Here is a 22,744-nt window from a genome sequence, read left to right on the forward strand (position 1 = left end):
CACAGACTGGTCATGCTTTTAACAAAAGCAAACACGACACAAACAGAAATCTCAAGTCCAGATCTAAAAGGCTGTGCCAATATTTTTTTTAATTCAACAAATTCTTATTTTATTTTATTAAAGTATTCCTACAGCTACTCATTAAACAATATTCAAATAATTATTTTATACACAAAAGCCAAAATGGAATACACATTTAAACATAAACATAAATCACAGTTTTACAAATTCATACTAAATTATAAATTCTAAGATTGATTTATTGATAGATAATATATATTTAATATAAAGGAACAAACAAAGCAATTATTAGTAGAGATTTTTAAATATTTTCTTAAGAATTTTTTAGTAACATTAAACATATCGATTAGCTGGTAATTTATGTTGTAATCTATAGGTATACGATACATAACCGAGTTTCGTAAATAGTTAAAAATAAAGTCATATCTTGAAATTAAAACATATATATTGCAATTTGTACGTAAATCTACGATACTTTCAGTAAGATAATGCCTGTGACATTACTATCGTTTGATTGATTTTGCACAAGAAAGGGGTGGCAAAGAGCCAAGCGACCCATTTAAGGCACGCAAACTCGCCTGCGAATATAATTTTCGACAAAGTGTGCTCAAAAAACGACATAAACGTAAATTATCATACAAAACTTACAAAAGAATAACTTATAAGTGACATTGATTTACTCACGGTATACATAAATAGAAATAGCGTTATCGCTATGAATATATCTGATTCATGACTTTGTTATATTACTGGTTGAAAAAAACGATTAGTTTCCAATTATAATATATTTATAAGAAGTTATTTTCGAGTTATAGTAGTGTACTTTTTCTTAGGCTTCAAGGTTCTAGAACTAATTAGCATATGAAAAAATATATTGTCATCTTAGAGAAACGTTAACGTGGTTCGTACTAGTTATTTTTATTATAACCAATTCGACTTAGGGTCCTTCAAGAAAAGAGCGTACAAATTCTTAAAAGGCCGGCAACGCACTCGCGAGCCCTCTAGCATCCAGAGTGTCAATAGGCGGCGGTATCACTTAACATCAGATGAGCCCGTTTGCCCTCTGTTCTATAAAAATAAAATAAAAATACGTCTAAAATTACACAATCTAACAGAATGTATATATAAATAAATACAATAATTATTTTACATACTAGCTTAAAATAATGATGTTCAGGTAAAGAAATGCATTGAATGTCGGGCTCCCGTTACGTCTCGTGCTCGCGTTGGCGAATGTATGGTGTGTTCTGAAGCACCCGCTACTGTGGTGTTCCGGCCTTGCGGTGACGTGTGCGCATGTGCATCGTGCGCACCACTGATGCGCAAATGCGTCAAATGCCGTACACCACTACAGCCTCACAATGTGCACAAAAATGAATGTATGTATCTAACGATTGTAGGTAAGACTTCGAAACTCTCAAAGCTGTCAAGTCTAACAATTGCATAATATCTAAATAGATTCAATCATTTTTTTTTTTTATATTTGCATCCATAAATCAGCTTTGGATGTTTTTTTTTTCTCGATCGCTACTGTTAAATAGTGCTTACGTTATCTATAAATTACCACAGTAACATCACTATGATTAGTTACTTTAATATGGCAATGCCAGATTAAAAAAAAGAAAGACTTTTATACTTTATAAGCCTTTATCATTAATTTTCCCTACTTACGAGTTTACATTCCCACATTATATTTTACTTTAAATTAAATAAAATGCCATGTAAACGTATTTTTTATGAAACTACGGAAATAAGTTTTAAAACCTTTAAACTTGTAATTAATAATAATAATAAAGTTTATGCTACAAAAGGGTTTACTGGTGCATTGATTATTTTTCAGTAACAAAGGAGTGTACCAGCAATCTGGTGACTGCGGTGCCAAACAAGGGTCAGCCAGCGGTGTCCCCGGCTGGACCCCACGTGATGAATAACACACGACAAACTGGAGCGCCCTCTACCGCGGAAGTACAGAAATTGCAACAACAGTTGGAGGATATTAAGGAACAGGTAAATACTCATTTATTTATTTATACCTTAAAAATAAGAAAGTTACAGGCATAGAAATGGAATAGAAAAGGCATATAAAATAGCCTATATAATACAGACTTACTCACTTTGATTATCCTGGGTCGAGTTTTAACACATTTCAGCACATTCGTGGTTACGTATAAATAAAATAGCGATTTGCCATAAACTATAGAAATTCCGTTCCGTTTCACAACTGAGCGTTTTAGCCTCGCCACACCACGATGTGCTACCCAAGTATTTCCGAACCAAATCGACTTATAATTTACATTAAAAAGCCAGCAAGGCACCCGCAAGCATTCTGGCATTGTGAGTATACACTAAATATACTGGATAATGTATGTATTACTTACGTAGAATTTTTTTATTAATTATAAGGATGTTTCTGTTTGGTTTCCGAATAAATAAATAATTTTGATTGATTAATATTGATTTTTTTTCATTTACGCAAAGTTATTACATGTAGACAAAAATAAAGGCTCGCCGATCCGATAAAAATTGACTTTATTATAAATATAGAATTCGAAGTATTGCCCAAAAATGGTTCACTAACTAAAATTTTACACTTTGACACTCTGAAGAAATGTATGTCGCAGCCAACTAGCTTAATCAGCCGTTCGACTTACAGCCTAGCCATTTAACTAAACGGTGCCGTTTAGTTTGCCTAGCTGTTTGATCAACTGGCTGAAAATCTTTCAGTCTGTTAGTTAAATGGCTAGGCTGGTAATCGAACGGCTGATTAAGCTAGTTGGCTGCGACATGTATATTTTAATAATTGAAATTTCTCTTTCAGACCATGTGCCCAATATGTCTGGACCGCCTTAAAAACATGATATTCCTCTGTGGACATGGGATGTGCCAAATGTGCGGAGATTGCATCACCGTTTGTCCGATTTGCCGAAAACAGGTTGAAAAACGTATTTTACTTTATTAATTACAATTAGCTTACCTTAACATCAAAAGCACATAGTCGTGTGCAGAATACATAATGTACATGCCCTGAAACTGCGTTAAGACTATTAAATTCCAAATAAATACTTCAAATATTCAATCAAAATCAATCGCTATACACTTTATCATTTTCATTAAAATTAAATCAGTCTAATTGCTCTTTCTGTAAGATTGTGTTTACGCTAAGATGGAATTACTTCGATTTCGTTTTTATGAATAAAGTTGATTTATATGATTAAGTATTAAATGTTTCCTATGTTATATTGTATGTTGGTTTGTTAATGTTAAGTCTTTTTTAATGCTTTATATAAATAAAATGGCCGATATAATGCATTTACAGCATTTATTATGTTATACAACGTTTTTCATTATTCAAAACAAATTAGTGAACATGGAACAAAATTTACAGAATGTCCATGAATATTTTTTATCTGCAACTATATTTTCTAACTACTCTACGTCAAATGTCAGTTAAAGCGTTTATTAAATGTGAATTATGTGACGTTACGGAACTTACCAAATTTATTTTTAAATCATTTGTATTAATATAGTATATGTAAGTGCTATAAACAATAGTAATTAGACGCTATAGCCTCCTTATATTTAAGATGAAAATTAAAATAAATAAATTGGTTTTGATTATAGTTTATCTGTGATAGAACTTAAATATGACATAACAATATGTCCGAAAAATAATGTTATGAGATTTCTTACTTGATTCTATTAGTTAATTGTTAGTGTAGGTTCAAATATCTTTAGGTTATATGACAATATTTACTGTTATACTAATATATTTCATTTTTATATTGTACTTAATAAAACCATTGCATAACTTAAATGTCTTTATTTTCAACAATTAACAATCCAAGACTAGCCTGTGTAATTAGACGCAAAAGTTTCATCAACCGGTTCCTTTCCAATATCTTTCTGTATAGCCTCTGGTTTAACGATACTATAATCGTAACCCAAGACCCGATCACGAATGACGTCACGTGTTAGGTCTTGCAATTTAAATGATAGTTGCGTATCTCTAGCCATAGAGCTCTCCTTGCAACGTTGGCAATCTTTCAAATATATGGCAGACAGGCCCGCTAACTCTGGCGAGATGGCGCTGTAGATAACCGTACTAGCCCCTTGTTTCTGAAATAATCAACTTATAGCTGACAATAGATGGTACAAATTCGATTAGATTGACAAATTTTAAGCGTTTAAAAAGGGAGAAATTAGTGGATGGGGCTTTTAAAATTTTTGCAATCATCGAGTCTGGTTTACTCACTGTGGTTATATACATAATCGCGGTTGTCTCACTGACTACAGATTGCACATGATGGTTGTAATTTAATAAATTCGAGTTTAAGTCCTTATTAATTATCATTTTACATATCAATCTTAACAACTTTTTTTATATAAAAAGGGGAAGAGGCTCAACCAATGTTAAGTGATAACACTTACAGACACGCAAGTGCGTTGCCGGCCTTTTAAGAATTGGTATTAAGGCAAATTGGTTCCGGAATACTTCAATGGGCGTTAAGGAACGCTCACTAGTGGAACGACGCAAAAAATCTTTTTTTTAATGTTTTTTTTAATATGTTATTTTTGAAGGACTAGTCAGGTCAATTCCACATAATATAGCTGAAATTGTACTTAGTAACTCCAATTAAAATAAATTTAACTTACCACATTCTTGGAAAAGGGAAGCATAGCAGTATACAACATCTCATAAACCCACCAGTTTCGGGATAATCTTGTTTTAACAAACGTACCAGGATGTGCAGTTAACACAGAGATATTAGTATTTAGCCAACGATATCCTAAATAGTGCATTGCGAGTAAACAACACAACTTGGATATATTGTAAGCTTTTATCGACGTATACTGTTCCCTGGGCAGGGAAATATCTTCCAGAGTTGGTGATAAGATTTTCTCTATTGGCCATTTTATATTTCTGAATTCAAAAAAGTGTTTTTAATAAAATCTTCATTGGTACTAGCTCGGAGCTTTAAATAGCATTTAGCTAGGTAACCTGATACACCATCTATGGCCGCCGTCTTGCTAGTGTCGTACTGTAGGTTATTAATCTTCTATTTCAAAATGGTTTAAAAATAAAGTGACGAACTTTATAAATAAAAGTTTGGTATTTTAAAATGATACCTTTGAACCTATGAATGAAATTGATTATGATACATTAACAACTTTTACCCTCGAATGAAGAATGGCAGACAAATTTCTGTGTTTATTTTATTACCTTAATAAGCATTTTCGGCGTCCGCCTGTCTACCAACCCGAAACTAATTTGTCGAAAATTTAACTAAGGGCCATTGTATCTACGTATAAACTATAAAGGTAAGGTTTTTCTCATTGGCTTCCAACCTATGGGATTCCGCACCAGTAAAAACGACTCTTGCGTCCGGTGCCAGGATGCCCTCCAACGTCATGATAAGGAAAAACTGCGCCAAATAGTTCACTTGAAATGTCGTTTCCAAGCCATCTTCGGTAAGTGTCCACGGTAAACCAAATGTGGCCGCGTTTAAGATGACTATGTCAAGTTTTCTATTAAAAGTATGTTATATAATATGATTAGCTTTATTCAATGTCAGAATAGATAGGGAAGAAATATAGCAAAATAAACTTTGTAATGCAAAAGACCTAAATCTTACTACACTCATTTAACTAAAGCATTCATCGCTTTCTGTCTTGTCTTTATGCTGTGAAAAAATTATGAGATTAAATATAAAAATTATATTTCTTAAAATGCCAGCAATCCTTCAAATAATGTTTTAAAACAAGTAGTTTTTCTAGCTGGCAATGCCTACCCAACGCCAATCCATAGATGGGAGCGTTGAGTGTAATTGGTCATATGGACCCTAAGACACTTGTTTAAAATAAGAATATATTTTTTTAGCCTATCACATATTTTCATTTGGTCCAGGTTACGGCATCTTGCCCTCTGAATATTACTTACTTTTCATTTTTAAGAATCATATCGGAGCATTTTTTAACTGATGCTAAAGAGGCGAGATTTAGTTCGTACAGCTTGATATTTTCTTTTTTTTCGCACACATTTTTCGCTACGACGCTCGCTTCATACGAGTTTCGACATGCCATCAACAGTTTACAATCGTGTGCATTCAGGCACCTCGTTACTTCTAATCCAATGCCGCTATTGGCGCCAGTAATTAAACATGTTTTATTTGACAAATCCACATCTTTTATCACCTATAATACAAAAATACATTATGACGCATTCAACCTTATGTCAAAGTAGAGAGTTATCCCTCTTGCTAAAATGCAGTTATGTTTTTTTTTAATACATTCGGAGGACCAATTAAAATAAACCTCAAACAAGCAAGTAAGCATTCATGGAATATTTATACAAAATTTTAAATATATAAAATAGTATGGGAAAATTATATTCCGACTTCGTTACAACAGATTTTCTATTACATTTTAAACATACTTCTTCAGCGGTAGGTCCGAGTATTCTTACAAACTCAAGGTTCTTAAGCCTGCTTCCAACCCACTCTTGCAACTTATTGTACTTCAATTTATTAAGAACTCTATCGGATCCGTAAAATGTACTATATCGTCTGAAAACAAACGAAGCCCGGAAAAAAATTATAAAATCATAATAATCATTTCGTTACAAAATAAAAAAGCGGAATGCTAAATTCCACATATCTACATATAAATTTCAAATAAAGAAAAAATAATTCCGTAAAAACAACATTTCATCATTAGGCGTATGCGTATGATGTATATAATATGTCGGTAGTGTACATTTCAGAACAAAAACAATTAATTAAACAATCACAGGATTCAATCTTAAAAATTAAACTTCTTTTGACTTACACAAATAAGGTCTTAAAAATCATCTTATATTTTGCGTGGAAACTTAAGTAAAACGTATCCTATTTTTATAAAAACAGTTATAAATAATAAATTCCGCGATGTAGTCGACCTTCACATCAGCTCAAATTTGTTTTTCATAATGATTTGAACTTGTCACACATTTTTATTAGTGTCTTTAAAAAAATAATAAGGTCCACTTAAAAGAGGCTAAACTTTGTGAATACGCAAAAAGTCAACATACGGTCCACTTTTTGCGCGCATATGTATATTACAGCGAGAGAGTGCCTGAACATAAGACAGTTTACTGTATTTTTTTTAGGATTAGTAGTATCTTTTAAACATTAGGTATGTTAAAAAGCTCGTGTTTATTTTTGAATTGTATTGGCGTTAGCGGGTCACGCCTGTCGAAAAATGATTTTGTCTCGAGCCCAACTTCAAGCCAGATTCATTACAAAACGTTTATTGTGTTGTAACTTCGTAATTCGATCATATTTCTCAAAGTATTTTTTCGATCTCATATAATACCCACAGATAAAAAAATTATGTTGTATTATATGGACGTTGTCAACGGAGGTCCGTGGACTGTAGACGGACTATGGTTCTATACTCTATCTACGCCGTGGACGAATTCCATATGTCAATTATCAAGACTCAAATAATATGAGACGTCAAGTTTGGAGTTGCTGTCAAAATGTTTAATTATTAACTTGGATTGAGTTGATGTTTGTTGTGATAACTAAGTTACTTATATTTATAATAAAGTATATGTTGATAATAAAGAAGTTAGAAACGTGTAGTTTTGTCATTCAAATTTGAATGAATTAGCAATTATTTATTTAAATAAATAAGCGCTTTTAAGTTAAATTATTTGTACAAAAAATATTGTAGGATTTAGCCGTAGCTCTTAGGACCGTAACAAAACAGATTTTTTTTTAATTCTCTATCGATTATCGAATGGAACAACCTGAGCTCTTGAAAATATAATTTACGCCAAAATGGACAAGCGTAGCAAAAGGCATTATTCTTCATCAGATTCTGATAGTGTAGAAGAAAGTCGCTTGAAGGATTTGAAAGAAAGAGATGAATTTGCTACAAGGTTAAGAAAACGAGATGAAGAGAAAGTAAAAAAAGTTACTGAGAGTTCAAGTAAGAGGTCATATGAGGAAGCAGCAAAGCGACTTAAATTAGAAGCTGAAGATAGAGATAAGCTATTGCCAAAGCTTCGTATTCAGTCCCGTAGAAAATATTTGCAAAAAAGGAAAGATGATAAAGTTGTTGAGCTTGAAGATGACATTGCTGATGATGAATATCTTTTCGAAGAAACTATGTAAGTATAAATTTAATCAGTTTTTAATAAAGCAATAACCAATTACATATATGACAGGTATAATTTTTTATCAGTTTTGAAATTATTGTTTGTTAAAATTTAAAATGTTAATATTAATTTAATTAATAACCTTTTATTTGATTACAGTTTAACTGAAAGAGAAAAGAAAGAAAGGGAACATAAAAAAACTATTTTAAAATTGGCAAAAGAACATGAGAAAGCCAGAGAATTGGAGAACATTCAAAGGTATCATATGCCTCAAGACCTGGGTAAAGGAGAAAAAGGTAAATATTCAATATTTGTCTATTATTTATGTAATGTTAAGGTAACATTTTAAAATAATTATTATAATTTTTAGGTGAATATATTGAAGTTGATGAAAATGAAAAGCTACCACATGCAGAACAAAGAAAATGGGAACAAGAACAAATTAAATCAGCATTCTTTAAATTTGGTGCAAAAGATTCCAAAGCACAAGATGAATATGAGTTGCTTCTGGATGAACAAATTGATTTCATACAAGCACTTCAACTTGAAGGCAATAAAGAGAAAAAGGAAGCAGAGGAAGTATCAGAATACAAAAAATTAAGGATGACTATAGAAGAAACAAAAAAATCCTTACCTGTTTTCCCTTTTCGTAATTCTCTCATAGAGGCTATAAAAAATTATCAGATTTTGATTGTAGAGGGTGAAACTGGTTCTGGTAAAACAACACAAATACCTCAATATCTTCATGAGGCTGGCTTCACTAACGAAGGCAAAAAAATTGGCTGTACACAACCAAGAAGGGTTGCTGCAATGTCTGTAGCTGCTAGGGTAGCTCAAGAAATGAATGTTAAACTTGGAAATGAAGTTGGTTACAGCATTAGATTTGAGGATTGCACATCAGATAGAACAGTAATAAAATACATGACAGATGGAACATTGCATAGAGAATTTCTTTCTGAACCAGACCTTGCTTCATACAGTGTTATGATAATTGATGAAGCACATGAACGCACCTTACATACTGATATTTTATTTGGACTAGTAAAAGATATAACTAGATTCAGGCCTGATTTAAAGCTGCTTATATCCAGTGCCACACTCGATGCTGAGAAATTTTCAAGCTTCTTTGATGAAGCACCCATATTTAGAATACCTGGTAGAAGGTTTCCCGTTGATATTTATTATACAAAGGCCCCAGAAGCAGATTACATAGATGCTTGTGTTGTATCAGTGTTACAGATACATGCTACGCAGCCACTAGGTGATATTCTTGTATTTCTCACTGGACAGGAGGAGATTGAGACTTGTGTTGAAATGTTGCAAGAGAGGACTAAGCGTCTTGGAAAGAAATTGAAAGAACTTGTAATATTACCTGTATATGCGAATCTTCCAAGTGATATGCAAGCAAAAATATTTGAGCCCACACCTGAAGGAGCCAGAAAGGTAGTTTTGGCTACAAATATCGCCGAAACATCCCTTACTATAGATAATATTATTTATGTTATTGATCCTGGCTTTGCAAAGCAAAATAACTTTAATTCAAAAACTGGAATGGAGAGCCTTATGGTTGTGCCAATTTCTAAAGCATCTGCAAATCAGAGAGCAGGAAGGGCTGGTAGAGTAGCACCTGGAAAGTGTTTTAGATTGTACACTGCTTGGGCTTATAAATATGAGCTAGAAGATAACACGGTTCCTGAAATTCAGAGAATTAATTTAGGGAATGCAGTTCTCACATTAAAAGCATTAGGAATTAATGACTTAATACATTTTGATTTCCTGGATCCCCCACCTCATGAGACATTGGTATTAGCTCTGGAACAACTATATGCCCTTGGTGCTCTTAATCACCATGGTGAATTAACCAAGGCAGGAAGAAGAATGGCAGAGTTTCCAACAGATCCTATGCTTGCAAAAATGCTTTTAGCTAGTGAAAAGTAAGTATTTTTCTTGGTATAATGTGAAAGACGAATTTCTGCATGTGTACAGTGCAACAAATTAACTTTGCTTAAAAACACATAAATAAAAACTCTCGATCTCGAAGTCATTGTAATAGCTATCGCTAACACTATTGGAAGTTAAAGAGGATGAAGAAGAAGAAAGTTACTAAAGGTAACCTGCCCCAGGTTACTTTTAATTTATGACATTAAAATTCATGACTTTTTGCAGATACAAATGCTCCGAAGAAATAGTTACAATAGCAGCTATGCTGTCTGTTAATAGTTCAGTATTCTACAGACCCAAAGATAAAATAATTCATGCCGACACAGCTAGAAAAAACTTTTTTCATCCAAGTGGTGACCACTTAACACTTATGAATGTATATAATCAATGGGTAGAGTCTGATTTTTCTGTACAGTGGTGCTATGAAAATTTTATACAGTACAGATCCATGAAGAGAGCTCGGGATGTCCGTGAACAGCTTGCTGGATTGATGGATAGGGTAGAAATTGAAATGGTATCCAGTATAACAGAAGATATGAATATTCGTAAAGCAATAACTGCCGGATACTTTTATCATATTGCTAAGTTTTCTAAAGGAGGGCATTATAAAACAGTAAAACATAATCAAGTAAGTATTTATGTTGAATGTTTGCTGAATTTTGCTATGCTGAATGAAAAACTGATAAATTTGATGGTAATTTGATGTTGATTTTCCTGCAAAATTATTCTGTATCTCTTCAAAAACTTGTCCAATTCTATTCATATTTGCTGTGTTATTCAAATTAATTTGAAAAAAAAAAATAGAACGAAAGCAATGAATATTCATATTGTGAACAAAAAACAAATATAAAAGTTAAATCAATTTCCTCACTACTTTATGAACCACCAAACTAGTTTTGTTTTCTGACATTTTAGGGGGAAAAAATCTTTTTGCAATTCATACATTATTCCAGACTTTAAAAATTATCTATATAGTTATTATGTAATATGCAAACAACCATCCCTGTGGAGCGCTATCGCATTGTCAATTTAATATAAATAATTGTGGGCTACACAAGCAGGAACATGATTGTCTCAAAAATCTTGTCACTTATAATGAAATCCTTTCCTACTTGTTAGTATAGCAGTCTACTATTTGTTTTTCAGGCAAATAAGTATTGTAATCCCTTATTAAACTTTATACAAAAGATTTTTCTTCCTGTAAGTATTGAAATGCTATTTTTCTTCATTACAGACAGTCATGATTCATCCTAATAGTGCACTATTTGAGGAGTTACCAAGATGGGTTATATATCATGAACTTGTATTTACATCTAAAGAATTTATGAGGCAAGTAACTGAAATAGAAAGCAAATGGTTACTTGATGTTGCTCCACATTACTATAAAGCTAAGGAACTTGAGGATTCAACTAATAAGAAAATGCCAAAGACAATTGGTAAAGCTTCAAAAACTTAATAAAAGAAATCATATTTATATTTTTTTAATTATATCCTATTTGGTAACAAGTCATATTTAAATGACTGTCACCCAACTACTGTTATTATATTTTCTAAGCCATAAAATATTCTATAGAACATAACTAATTTAGGTGTCTACAGCAAATAGCATTAAAATCATATCACAGTAAAATTGTAATAATTTCAATGAATCATTTAAAAATCGGACACTCTTCCTTTGCGCTCCCAATCTCCATATCTGGTAGGTTCTGGACCTCTAGGTCCACCAACTTCTCCTGTATTTGGGTTAATGTCATTCGGCCATGGGGGTAGGGGATCCTCCTTAGGAGGAGAAAAATCTGCTTGTTCACCCAAATCTTTAATTGGTGTAGTTTCTCTTAATTTCTTTCGAAATTCTGCTAACCTTTTAGATTCACCTTTGTTCTCGTTTTCCTCAAATTCTGTCAGAGGTGGTTTCTGAGAGTATTCATAACGTGGACATAAACACCAAACTCCTACAAGAAAACAATTTTTAATTTATAAATAAAATATACATATACACAAAAATTAAAATTTCGATACAATACTTTGGAAAGCTGTCTTAGAATAAAATCCTTTCAAAGACTGCATGCTGCTAAACAGGAAAAATAAAACGTATTTTGTTTTGATATTTGAAGCTTTTTTAATTTCAGAACTATTCTTTATTTTCGACTTACTAGAGAGGCATTTGACACCTCAAAATAGTCAATTTGTGGTCAGGGACACAGACTATTTGTAAGTTTGTGCAGAGCGAGATCTTAGAAAAAAATAATAATCGAAAACGTCACAACAATATCCTGTATATTGTTGTGACGTTTTCGATTATTATTTTTTCCCAAAAGTCGACGTCAAGTCGAAATTTTCTGATAGGTAATGCCACACCAGTTATCAGAAAAATTTAAAAAAAAAACTAAGTCATGTATTTTTGAAGTTATGGAAATTTTACTTTTATTCCAGAAAATGTACACCATGTGACAGTTTTTTCATTCCTGTTGTTACAAATATTTACTTTTTGCCAATTTTTTTTCTCTTACGTCATCCCGAATAGTGCTTTATGTAACCTATGATCCTAAACCCTGTGCCGATCACTCCAACTTGTAGGAAAATGTCATTTTATACTTTACCAAGTTTTCAAAATTAATTTTTCGTACTAGTTCAACTGATCGTCCTGAAAAAAAATGTATTACTCCAGTTTGGCAAGCAGCTTTAAAAGTTCGCGCATTTAATAAGGATTCTAACGTGGTATAACACTTACTTCATTATTTCTTAGATTGCAGATCGCTTTCCGGATCACAGAGTTTTTACCAATGTGCACCGTCTATTGTTCTCTGAGGGCCGACTGCCAAACCAAGTGCACGGTGAAGGTAGAATTTCACTACCCTACGAGGCAGTTGTCCTTCAAGCAGTTGATGAGGACCCGAGTTGTTCCGTACGTGGAATTGAGGCCAGCACAGGTGTGCCCAAAAGTACAGCTCACCGAATACTACAAAAAAATTCAAAATGTAGAAGAGCTAAGATAGAGAATAGCGGAAGCAGTAGAATTTGTGAATAATGGACGATTTGCCCGCTTCATTTCACGATCTTTTTAAGGAGATGTCGAGCCTGTATTGCAGCTGAAGGACGGCAAATTGAACACCTTTTATAAAAAAAGTAATAAATCTAATCATAAAAAAGAAACTGTCTATTTTACTTATATATCTCGCTCACTATCTGTCTCGCTCAGATTTTATGGAATCTCAATATCTCTCCATCTTATTTAAACCACGCTGTGGTCATTGGGAACGTTTTGGGTGCGCTAGAATATTTTTTTTGTAATTTCAAATAAATTTTTAAAAACAGACTGTTTAACAAAAAAAATTTTATGGCCGATCTAAGAAATAATGAAGTAAGTATTATACCACGTTAGAATCCTTATTAAATGCGCAAACTTTTAAAGCTACTTGCCAAACTGGAGTAGTACATTTTTTTTTCAGGACGATCAGTTGAAGTAGTGCGAAAATTTATTTTGAAAACTTGGTACGGTATCAAATGATATTTTCCTAAAAGTTGGAGTGATCAGCACAGAGTTTAGGATCATAGGTTACATAAAACACTATCCAGGATGACGTAAGAGAAAAAAAATTGGCAAAAAGTAAATATTTGTAACAACAGGAATGAAAAAACTGTCACATGGTGTGCATTTTCTGAAATACCAAAATAATATCGATAACTTCAAAAATACAACACTTATTTTTTTTTTTAATTTTTCTGATAACTGGTGTGACATTACCTATGAGAAAATTTCGACTTGACGTCGACTTTTGGGACAACCTGTATGTGATTATTTTAGGGTAAGATTCAGAAACGAGACGCCTTTATTCTGGTTTCCATATGCAAAAACATATTTTTTTTTGTAGAACAGGGGGCAAACGGGCAGGAGGCTCACCTGATTTTAAGTGATACCGCCGCCCATGGACACTCAATGCCAGAGGGCTAGCGAGTTCGTTGCCGGCCTTTTAAGAATGGGTTCGCTCTTGAAGGGCCCTAAGTCGAATTGGCTCGGAAATACTTGAGTGGGCAGCTGGTTCCACAAAGGGGTGGTGCGCGGCAAAAACTGCCTTGAAAAACGCTTAGTAGTGGAACGGCTTTTTTTTGCTTGTTGACACATGGGGGTCATAGTTCGCGCTGAGCCTGACTCCCTTACGTCAAAAATGGAGGATTTTTGATAATAGTGGTGAATAAACTCTAAATCACAGTTCACATCCAAGAAAATTCGAAAGTCGCGATATAATAGACAATCTTTTGTTTATAAGTATTTGTAGGTATTGGCAACTATCATTGTCTATGGGTTTGTCATATGATCAATCGATGGTTTTGCGTACATTTTCTCAGTAATATCCTCCCTTAACTTCGGTGTTTGTCGAGTTTAAGTAGTCAGGTGAGGCCTCTTACAAGAAAATGAAGGGGTGCATATTCAATATTGATGCAGGCTATTTAGAAGGTTTATGCCGAGGTTTTAAATGTGGTATTTTGAAACAGGCTGATTACCTTAATTTGGTTCAGTGCGAGACCCTGGAAGGTAAGTACTATTAAAATCTACATATTTGCTTTTGCTGTCCTCATGTACAGTACTCGTTTAAATAACTCATTCCACTTCCAGATTTAAAACTGCATCTCCAAGGTACCGATTATGGTACTTTCTTAGCTAACGAACCGAGCCCTCTCGCCGTATCTACTATAGATGACAAGCTTCGTGAAAAGTTAGTCATTGAGTTCCAACATCTGCGTAATCATTCTGTAGAGCCAATGTCAACATTTTTGGATTTTATCACCTACAGTTACATGATTGATAACATAATTTTATTGATCACGGGTACTCTTCACCAGAGACCTATCTCTGAACTGATCCCTAAGTGTCACCCACTTGGTTCATTTGAACAGATGGAAGCTATTCATGTGGCAGCTACACCTGCTGAGCTGTACAATGCTGTTTTGGTTGATACACCACTAGCTCCATTTTTTGTTGACTGTATCAGCGAGCAAGATTTGGATGAGATGAATATTGAGATCATTCGTAATACACTCTACAAGGCGTATTTAGAAGCCTTTTATGATTTTTGTAAACAAATTGGAGGAACTACAGCTGATGTCATGTGTGAAATATTAGCTGTGAGTGTTTTGCTTTACTCATTAAGAAAATTAACAAGTAATTGCGCTTATAATTTATATTATGTACTTCATTTTTTTTATTTATGGAATGGAATATTCTGCTCTCTTTTAGTTTGAAGCTGATCGCCGTGCTATTATTATTACTATCAACTCTTTTGGAACTGAACTTTCTAAAGATGATCGTGCTAAGTTGTATCCTCGCTGTGGTAAATTAAACCCTGACGGATTGGCAGCATTAGCACGTGCTGATGACTATGAGCAAGTGAAAGCTGTTGCTGAATATTATGCTGAGTATTCAGCCCTATTTGAAGGAGCAGGAAGTAATGTTGGGGACAAGACTTTGGAAGACAAATTCTTTGAACATGAAGTAAGTTGGAATTGGATTGATAGATGATAATTTAAGGACTTTAATCAATAAATAATTAATTAATAATAATTTAATAAATAACATTTTACTTCCTTATTAACAAATTTTAACACTGCATAAAAGTATCACTTGCTACCTATACCTCCTCCTTCTTATCAATATCTTCTATAATTGTAAATATTATACTATGTACTGATTTATTTCAATGTTTTTTTTTCTTACAGGTGAGTTTAAATGTTATGGCCTTTCTGCAACAATTCCATTTTGGAGTATTTTACTCATACTTGAAGCTGAAGGAACAGGAATGCCGAAACATTGTTTGGATCAGTGAATGTGTTGCACAAAAACACAGGGCCAAAATTGACAACTACATTCCCATATTCTAAAAAATCGTAACGGTTCCATATTTATTGTTATGTAAATACCAAGGAAATGTTCAATCTATAAAATATTTAACAAATTATTTTAATTGAGTGTAATATTGCAACTATTAGAAATGTTTATTTTTTATAAATATAACTGCAATGCTTCTAGCTTTGTGACTCCTGAAAAAATATTCTTAAATTCACTTTTATCACCATTCCATTATAAACACATTTATAATTTTGTCTCCCTTATATTTTTTTTTGTTGCTAGACATAGATTTAATTTGTCTTTTAAAATAGAATTATTACAGTATTACAGAATTTATAATAAAGATAAATTTTCCTAAGGGGATGATTATTAATCCTTAAACAATTAACTACTGTTTGTGTCACGTTAAGGTTTGTTAAGGTCAATCATGTAACTACTATATATTGCAGAATATAGAATGTTGTAAATTTAATTAGTTTTGAATAAATAAAAATATTATACTTTATGAAATCTTTATTGAATCATTGTTTTGATTTATCTCTATTTGATATTTGATCAGTCAGAATATCTGTAATAGGGCCATTATAATGTACAACTTTTTTAGATTTTGGTTCCAGTAAGTTATCATATTTAAGCCAAAAATTTTCTTTCAACATGTCTTCATGAATGTCAATAATAGCTGTTTTTTTTATTTTATCTGACTGGATATGATGCTTAATTAATATTGTACCTCTTTTAAAGATTTCTTTTTCTTTGTTGTAGTTTATATTAAACTCTTTGAATAGAATTTCATTTTTATCAGCTGACACGGTTCCACATAATCGCTTCTCTGCTTGGCCAGGACTTAGTTTACCTTGTAGTACAAGTGCCCAAAATGCAGTATTATACAGATTATTTATATGAACATCAGCCTGTCTCCATTTAAGGTAGTCAATTACATTTTCAGCTGATGGGTACAATACAATTCTTCCATCAAAAGAAGGAGGATATTGAAGGATTTCATCACCAAAAAATTTTTTCCAGTAAAAAACATAACAAGAAGAGAATTTGCTGTTAATTGTTGTTAGCAACTTTGCCCCCCTTCTTTTATAAAATGCAGTATTCTTGTTAAATATAAATGAATATTCATCACTTTGTCCAAAAGCAATACAAATATCATGGGTATCTTTCATAACCTGATAAGCAGCATAATTCATTAAGTTTAATGCTCTTAAATCATTAGGTTTAGTAAAATTGTGATGTTCAGCAAATTTGTGAAAACATTTACCATCTATTCTTACAACAATCCAAGTGTTTGGTAACAGTGTATCGTCAAGTTCATAACTTTTTACATACTCAAATGAGCTCTTAGCCATTTTAGAAATATATATATTTGTATTTTGGAGCGTTATAAATTTTAAGCTAATTCTAAACATTAGTACCTAGTTATTTTAAACTAACTTTTTTAAACACACCTTTTATACATTCCGTAAAAATAATTAAGGTTTTCATCACTTAACGAGCGCAATTGAAACGTCTAATATAAGCCAAAGATTTCTCCAAGAAAAACACACATTAACTATTAAGTAGAAGAATTAACTAAATAGCAACTGTAGTTCATTCGTGGCGTAACCATTTAGTATTTACCATGCCACAGATGACAGAACAGTGAACACATTACTTCTAAATTCTAGCGCGTACAGTACGCGCTAGAATTTAGTACGCGGCGTACTGCGTAGGACCAATGGCCAATGGCCATGCGGAATAAATTTAATAAAAGTAGCAAAATAGTAAAACTAAGCCACAGATATCCAAAATTCACAGTGTAATAATTAAGATAAAAGAAGCACTCTTATTGAAACTATAGACATAGAGTTTAATCACTAATACAGACTAACAGAGTCTTGGCACAAAAGTCTGGCGGCAAATTTAAAAATCTTTCTTCTTTATCGTTTGATGGGTTGACTTTAGAATAATATCGCCTGAATTTGATAATACTGATTATGTAGTACTCCAGTCATTATATACATTTGGAAAAGAAAATGAACTAAAAAAGCCAAATTTTGGATATTAAGTGGGGAGCGGCTAGAAAAGCTTAAGTTCGTGTGCAATTTCCGCCATCTTGAAAAATGGGTTGATTTCAGTTTTTTCATAATAACTTGGTTCCCCGTTGAGATACGAAAATTTTCAAAGAATACTTTTGTTGCTCTATGCACGATCTTCTAGATGGCGGAAATCGCACAAAGTTATTTTGGTCGACAATTTGAAACTTTTCTAACCTATCCCCACGTAATATCCAAAATTTCGCTTTCTCGGTTCATTTTCGTTTCTAACCCGATTTTTCCGACGTAATGACTGGACTATAGGTGTCCCGGGGATCTTGAACAGAACACCTCCAAGTGATTTTTGTTACGTAATTCTAAATTCTACCGTCGAATTTCAAATCGATACCGGTTATAGTGACCTTAGTTTGACAGGAAGCAGTGAGGGCATATGAAGAATTCGAATTAGCTTGTCAGTTGTCAGATTCTACTCGCAAATATTCGTGGCGATGCTTGCTAGACATTAGACAATAGACATAATATAATGTGACATTTTCGCCACGATGACTAAATGTTTGGAAAATCGCTTGGATAATAGATTGTCATAATATTAATTTTAAGAGTCCCTTGCCTTTCCTATTAGGGATAAATTTAATATCAATATCATCATTTTAATTTAAAGGTAATTTTATGTTCAATCATAGTTGCGAATAATATTAATATTTTTCATATATTTACGATTTAAAGATTTTATCAAAAACCATTACTAAAAACATTCTTTTTGAGTGGTATTCAAAGTGAAAACAACATCATAGCTTTATTGAATTTATGAAACTGTACTTAGGGAAATTGAGAAATATTAAACCTATATATCAATTGAGGCTCTTAACTGAATATGGATAACATATATAGCAATCCTATCAGGCAGAAGATTAACAAAATATTCGACAGCCACGTAATAGCAGACAATACCGACGCACTGTATACAATTTCTGGACTATGCTCCTCTGATTCTGCCTATATGAGAAGAACATTAGTGAATGAAATTGAAAGAAAAGATTTACAAGTGAACAAAGCTATTTTGACAGAGTATGGTAAAGTAAAAGACAAATTAAATTTGTTTCTCAAGTCTTTGAGGACTTTGGATGTTGGAGTTAAAGATATGTCTAATAGATTAATGGAATCTAAAACAAAAACACATCATATTATTGTTCAAACTACTAAATTAAATGATGAACGAAAAAAAACAAGAAAGAAACTTATGTGGGCTACTGCTTTTGTTGACAATTTTCAAGTATCACCAGAACTCCATCAATACCTTTATAACACCTCAACAATGTCAACAAACTTTTTTAACTCATTATCCCACATTGAGAAATTGCATGACAACTGCAAATCTCTTATCAAATGTTGGTACCAAACACCGGCTTTTGATATCATGGAATTAATAGGGCTCCAACAAGAAGCTGCCATAGAAAAATTATACCATTGGACTATTGGTGCATGCCTAGTTGTTGATTCTCCTAACAATCCTTTGATTCCTAAGGCATTAGTCAAGTTTGAAAATCGACAAGTTTTATTTACCAATATTGTTGATGAATACTGCAATGCTAGGAAAGGTGTTATTGTTCAGCTCTTTATTGATGCCTTAACAAAAGGAACTGATGGATCTAAACCCATTGAGTTTTATGCCAATGAACCAAAAAGGTACATAGGTGACATTATGGCTTGGGTATATCAAATTCTTCCAGTTGAAAAAGAATATCTAAATACATTATTTAAACACTGTTCTATTCCTGATAAGCAAATTAAAATAATTGAAGCTCTGACAAACATTATGGAGGCTTTATGTCCTTTGTTAAAAGTAAGAGCTGAACTAATCCTAAAGCCAGATAAGGATCCATTAACGCTTTGGTCTATAACTAATTTAATAACATATTACAAGGATACAATCCAGGCCAATATTCAGAAAGGACATTTAGTTGATATTTTTGATGAACTTTTGAAAAAGAGTTCAGATGCTTTCTTGGTTACATTAGACAATAAAATGCAAAAAGAACTAAGTCATGGTGTTAAAGCCCCTCCACAAGATTTGAATCCATCTGTAGTTGTCACAGATTTGGTTGGTTTCCTAAGAAGTTTAATGAATGTCACTAGTAATATTAATAATTCTGACAAGAAGATAATTATTGCACATATTTTAGAACCACTTTTTCATGCAATTAATGAAACAGCCTGTCATTTAAGCTCTACAGATATGGCAGTGTATATGTTAAACTGTATCTATCATATACAATGCACACTTTCACTGTATACAATTCTTGATGAATATAATGAGAGACTGCAGGCTCAGTCAGAGGCCCAAGTAGATACATTAACATCTGAACAAGCTAGTTTCTTAGTTGCTAATTTAAATATGGGACCTATTTATACCATACTACAGGAAAAAATAAATGGGCCCCTTTCAGCTATCCCCGGTATGGATTCTACATCACTGCGGGCATTTCTGAATAAGTTTGATATGTTTTTAGTAGCACCAGATTCATATATATTGCCTCAATTGAACTTATTGATTAGTCATACACACAAAACCTTGATTAAAAAAAGAGCCTTTGAAGTAGTGTTGGCTATTTATGAACAATTGTATACTGCTATACATGATCAAAATAATGGATATGGAGATGCACTGACAATTATTCGTCGAACACCAAGTGAAGTTAAAAAGTTATTAACATAATATATTTTAAAAAAACTTATTCTTTAAGACAAATTAGTTTTTCATTATTTACTATCCATATGTTAACATATTTAGAAATTTAAGAAATTAATAATGTTAATCATAGTTGTTGTTTTTTTTATTCCTACCAAAAATAACATGAACAGTCTGCATATCCGTGAAGCTGAAAATAGTATAAAAGTATAATGTACTGACTAAGGAGTTTGCCTCAAATCATGCTGTACGATAATTTCGATAGTTAGAAAAAGTTTGATAGCCCAATAATAATTACAGTTTTCAGTGTTAGTGCCATCTATTGGCTCATTGTTTTACTAGGATCACATGCCGTTGCTTCATGGCGCAATCGTTTCATTGGTTGTTAGTGTTATTCAATTGGTATTATAAATTCGAAATGTTGGCACGTTCATCTCACGTACGCGGCGCCGGCGTGGTACTCCTACACTAAGGAGGCCTACCGGCAGAGACTGCGCGCCGTGCAGAACACCTGCCTGAGGCGCGCAGTGGGGGCCCCCTGCTACGTGAGAAACGCCACCATAGCGCGAGACCTGCGGATGGAGTCCATCGACGAGTTCGTCGCGCGACTCGCGAAGGGGATGTTCGATCGAGCGGATGGCTCTCAGCATCCCCATCTCCAAAACATCGCGCCATGGCACTCCAGGCCGCCAGATCGCCTGCGGTATCCGCGTGAGCTACTCTCGGCGGATGCCGATACCACCGGACATGACACCAGGGCAGCAGCCGCGGCTTCGACCGCTGGTCGCCTCGCTGGGCCTCCCCCGGGGCTACCGGGGGTCTCACCCGGCGGAGCTTGACCGCGAGCCGCGCAGCTCGCTGCCCGATACCACCGATCACGACACCAGGGTCAAGTCGAGATTACTCCTTGACCCCACACCTCCACCGGATTGACACCCCGGACAAGACCCCATCGGCTGCGCGCAGCGAGTCGAGCCATTGTTCCTCGCGCGCAGCAGCCCCCACCAAAGGCTATTAGCCCGCCCCCGTACCGCCCTGTATCAGCAGGGCGCGAACAAACAAACCACCCGATAGAGCCTCATGCTCGAACGGGTTTAAGCATCCCCCTTGCGAGGGAGGATGTAACAATTACAAGTCAAGTTCATCACACTCGAAGTGCCCTCGTCCACTCCCCGCTCAGGTCTTGTCATACGTCGAATATTTAATTTGAATTATTATTTTTTCAATTTAAAAACGCAAGTTTACAAGGTTTAAACTATAAATCATTTCCAGCATATTATTGTCACGTTTCATATGATTTTTAAAAGTATTTTATCAATTTTCCTGACTTGTACGATAATTTTTATCCATGTACGATAATTTTTCGGACCTGGTACGATAATTGCCTGGCTTCAGGTTGTAAACACTGAGTCAGATCATTCTGGAGACCAATACAATCATCTAAATTACCAATTGTTATGTAGAGTTTCAGATATCTGCTATTATTTTTAAAGTAAGTTGGAGGTTTGGAGCATCATTGAAAAAGTAAAGGTCCCACATGAGACCCTTCTGGCTTCTACTATACACTAATATACCTACCGATCTTCAGAGAGATAGCTATTAATTGCGACAATTTGTGTGCGATTTTTAATGTAACTTTCTAGTTATATACCACAAACTAATAGCTTCCGAATTAGGATCTCATGGTTAACTTTGTCAAACGCCTAATGAAAGTCAGTAAGGCAATTGGCTGATTCAAAATAAACGTTCTTATTTCACTGAGGAAATGTATTGCAATTTGTACCTATATACAATGGAAAAATAATCCGCAAACACGATACAAATAGGAGCGCCCTCCTAACTTTATGGTTAAACCTAACAGCTTTCAGTTTGATTTTTAGCGTAATTCCAAAATAATTTACAATTTTCAGAATTTTAACATGATTTAATATTAGAAATGTATTTCAAAAAACATTATAAGGTATATCATTTTTTTGACCTTTTGCGCAAGAGGGATAAGGTATCATAATCGCGGGGATTTTTAAACTTTTTAAATATTTTACGGTTAATACATTTAAATCGGGGAT

The 22,744-nt window shown here is 33.6% G+C and overlaps 7 protein-coding genes and 1 long non-coding RNA gene across 8 annotated transcripts in view; 4 read left to right on the forward strand and 4 right to left on the reverse strand.

Moving 5' to 3' along the window:
* Nucleotides 1-3,166, forward strand: part of LOC110999642 (E3 ubiquitin-protein ligase MIB1) — a 122,383-nt gene extending 119,217 nt beyond the window's left edge. Inside the window, exons 15-17 of the mRNA XM_045631583.1 lie at nucleotides 1,199-1,400; nucleotides 1,862-2,028; nucleotides 2,840-3,166. Coding sequence (XP_045487539.1) covers nucleotides 1,199-1,400; nucleotides 1,862-2,028; nucleotides 2,840-2,980 — 510 coding nt within the window. The 3' untranslated portion in view covers nucleotides 2,981-3,166. The remainder of the gene's footprint in view (nucleotides 1-1,198; nucleotides 1,401-1,861; nucleotides 2,029-2,839) is intronic.
* Nucleotides 3,167-3,826: 660 nt separating this feature from the next.
* On the reverse strand, nucleotides 3,827-7,279 carry LOC110999664 (WW domain-containing oxidoreductase-like). Its single transcript, XM_022268839.2, has 6 exons — nucleotides 6,847-7,279; nucleotides 6,455-6,584; nucleotides 5,960-6,213; nucleotides 5,368-5,547; nucleotides 4,675-4,942; nucleotides 3,827-4,137 (listed from the first exon to the last, which is right to left on the reverse strand). The coding sequence occupies exons 1-6, from the start codon at nucleotides 6,867-6,869 to the stop codon at nucleotides 3,868-3,870; spliced, it is 1,125 nt and encodes a 374-aa protein (XP_022124531.2). The 5' UTR covers nucleotides 6,870-7,279; the 3' UTR covers nucleotides 3,827-3,867.
* A 267-nt stretch (nucleotides 7,280-7,546) lies between these two features.
* LOC110999650 (pre-mRNA-splicing factor ATP-dependent RNA helicase DHX16) lies at nucleotides 7,547-11,573 on the forward strand. Its single transcript, XM_022268818.2, has 5 exons — nucleotides 7,547-8,173; nucleotides 8,321-8,457; nucleotides 8,532-10,095; nucleotides 10,328-10,730; nucleotides 11,337-11,573. Exons 1-5 carry the CDS (start codon nucleotides 7,842-7,844, stop codon nucleotides 11,556-11,558), a joined length of 2,658 nt encoding a protein of 885 aa, XP_022124510.1. The 5' UTR covers nucleotides 7,547-7,841; the 3' UTR covers nucleotides 11,559-11,573.
* LOC110999651 (succinate dehydrogenase assembly factor 4, mitochondrial) lies at nucleotides 11,540-12,304 on the reverse strand. The gene is made up of 2 exons (XM_022268819.2): nucleotides 12,127-12,304; nucleotides 11,540-12,054 (listed from the first exon to the last, which is right to left on the reverse strand). The coding sequence occupies exons 1-2, from the start codon at nucleotides 12,167-12,169 to the stop codon at nucleotides 11,756-11,758; spliced, it is 342 nt and encodes a 113-aa protein (XP_022124511.2). The 5' UTR covers nucleotides 12,170-12,304; the 3' UTR covers nucleotides 11,540-11,755.
* Nucleotides 12,305-12,924: 620 nt separating this feature from the next.
* Nucleotides 12,925-17,726, reverse strand: LOC123689888. Its single transcript, XR_006750756.1, has 2 exons — nucleotides 17,402-17,726; nucleotides 12,925-13,061 (listed from the first exon to the last, which is right to left on the reverse strand). It is a non-coding gene; the product is annotated as an uncharacterized LOC123689888 (long non-coding RNA).
* Nucleotides 14,403-16,468, forward strand: LOC110999637 (V-type proton ATPase subunit d). The gene is made up of 4 exons (XM_022268799.2): nucleotides 14,403-14,636; nucleotides 14,718-15,226; nucleotides 15,339-15,593; nucleotides 15,818-16,468. The coding sequence occupies exons 1-4, from the start codon at nucleotides 14,516-14,518 to the stop codon at nucleotides 15,977-15,979; spliced, it is 1,047 nt and encodes a 348-aa protein (XP_022124491.1). The 5' UTR covers nucleotides 14,403-14,515; the 3' UTR covers nucleotides 15,980-16,468.
* Nucleotides 16,448-17,403, reverse strand: LOC110999638 (probable tRNA(His) guanylyltransferase). Its single transcript, XM_022268800.2, has one exon. The coding sequence runs from the start codon at nucleotides 17,360-17,362 to the stop codon at nucleotides 16,469-16,471; it is 894 nt and encodes a 297-aa protein (XP_022124492.2). The 5' UTR covers nucleotides 17,363-17,403; the 3' UTR covers nucleotides 16,448-16,468.
* An 838-nt stretch (nucleotides 17,727-18,564) lies between the features above and the next one.
* On the forward strand, nucleotides 18,565-20,733 carry LOC110999657 (conserved oligomeric Golgi complex subunit 6). Its single transcript, XM_022268828.2, has one exon. The coding sequence runs from the start codon at nucleotides 18,864-18,866 to the stop codon at nucleotides 20,703-20,705; it is 1,842 nt and encodes a 613-aa protein (XP_022124520.2). The 5' UTR covers nucleotides 18,565-18,863; the 3' UTR covers nucleotides 20,706-20,733.
* Nucleotides 20,734-22,744: the final 2,011 nt, after the last annotated feature.

The sequence above is a fragment of the Pieris rapae genome, chromosome 16, assembly GCF_905147795.1.
Source record: "Pieris rapae chromosome 16, ilPieRapa1.1, whole genome shotgun sequence".
NCBI lineage: Eukaryota > Metazoa > Arthropoda > Insecta > Lepidoptera > Pieridae > Pieris > Pieris rapae.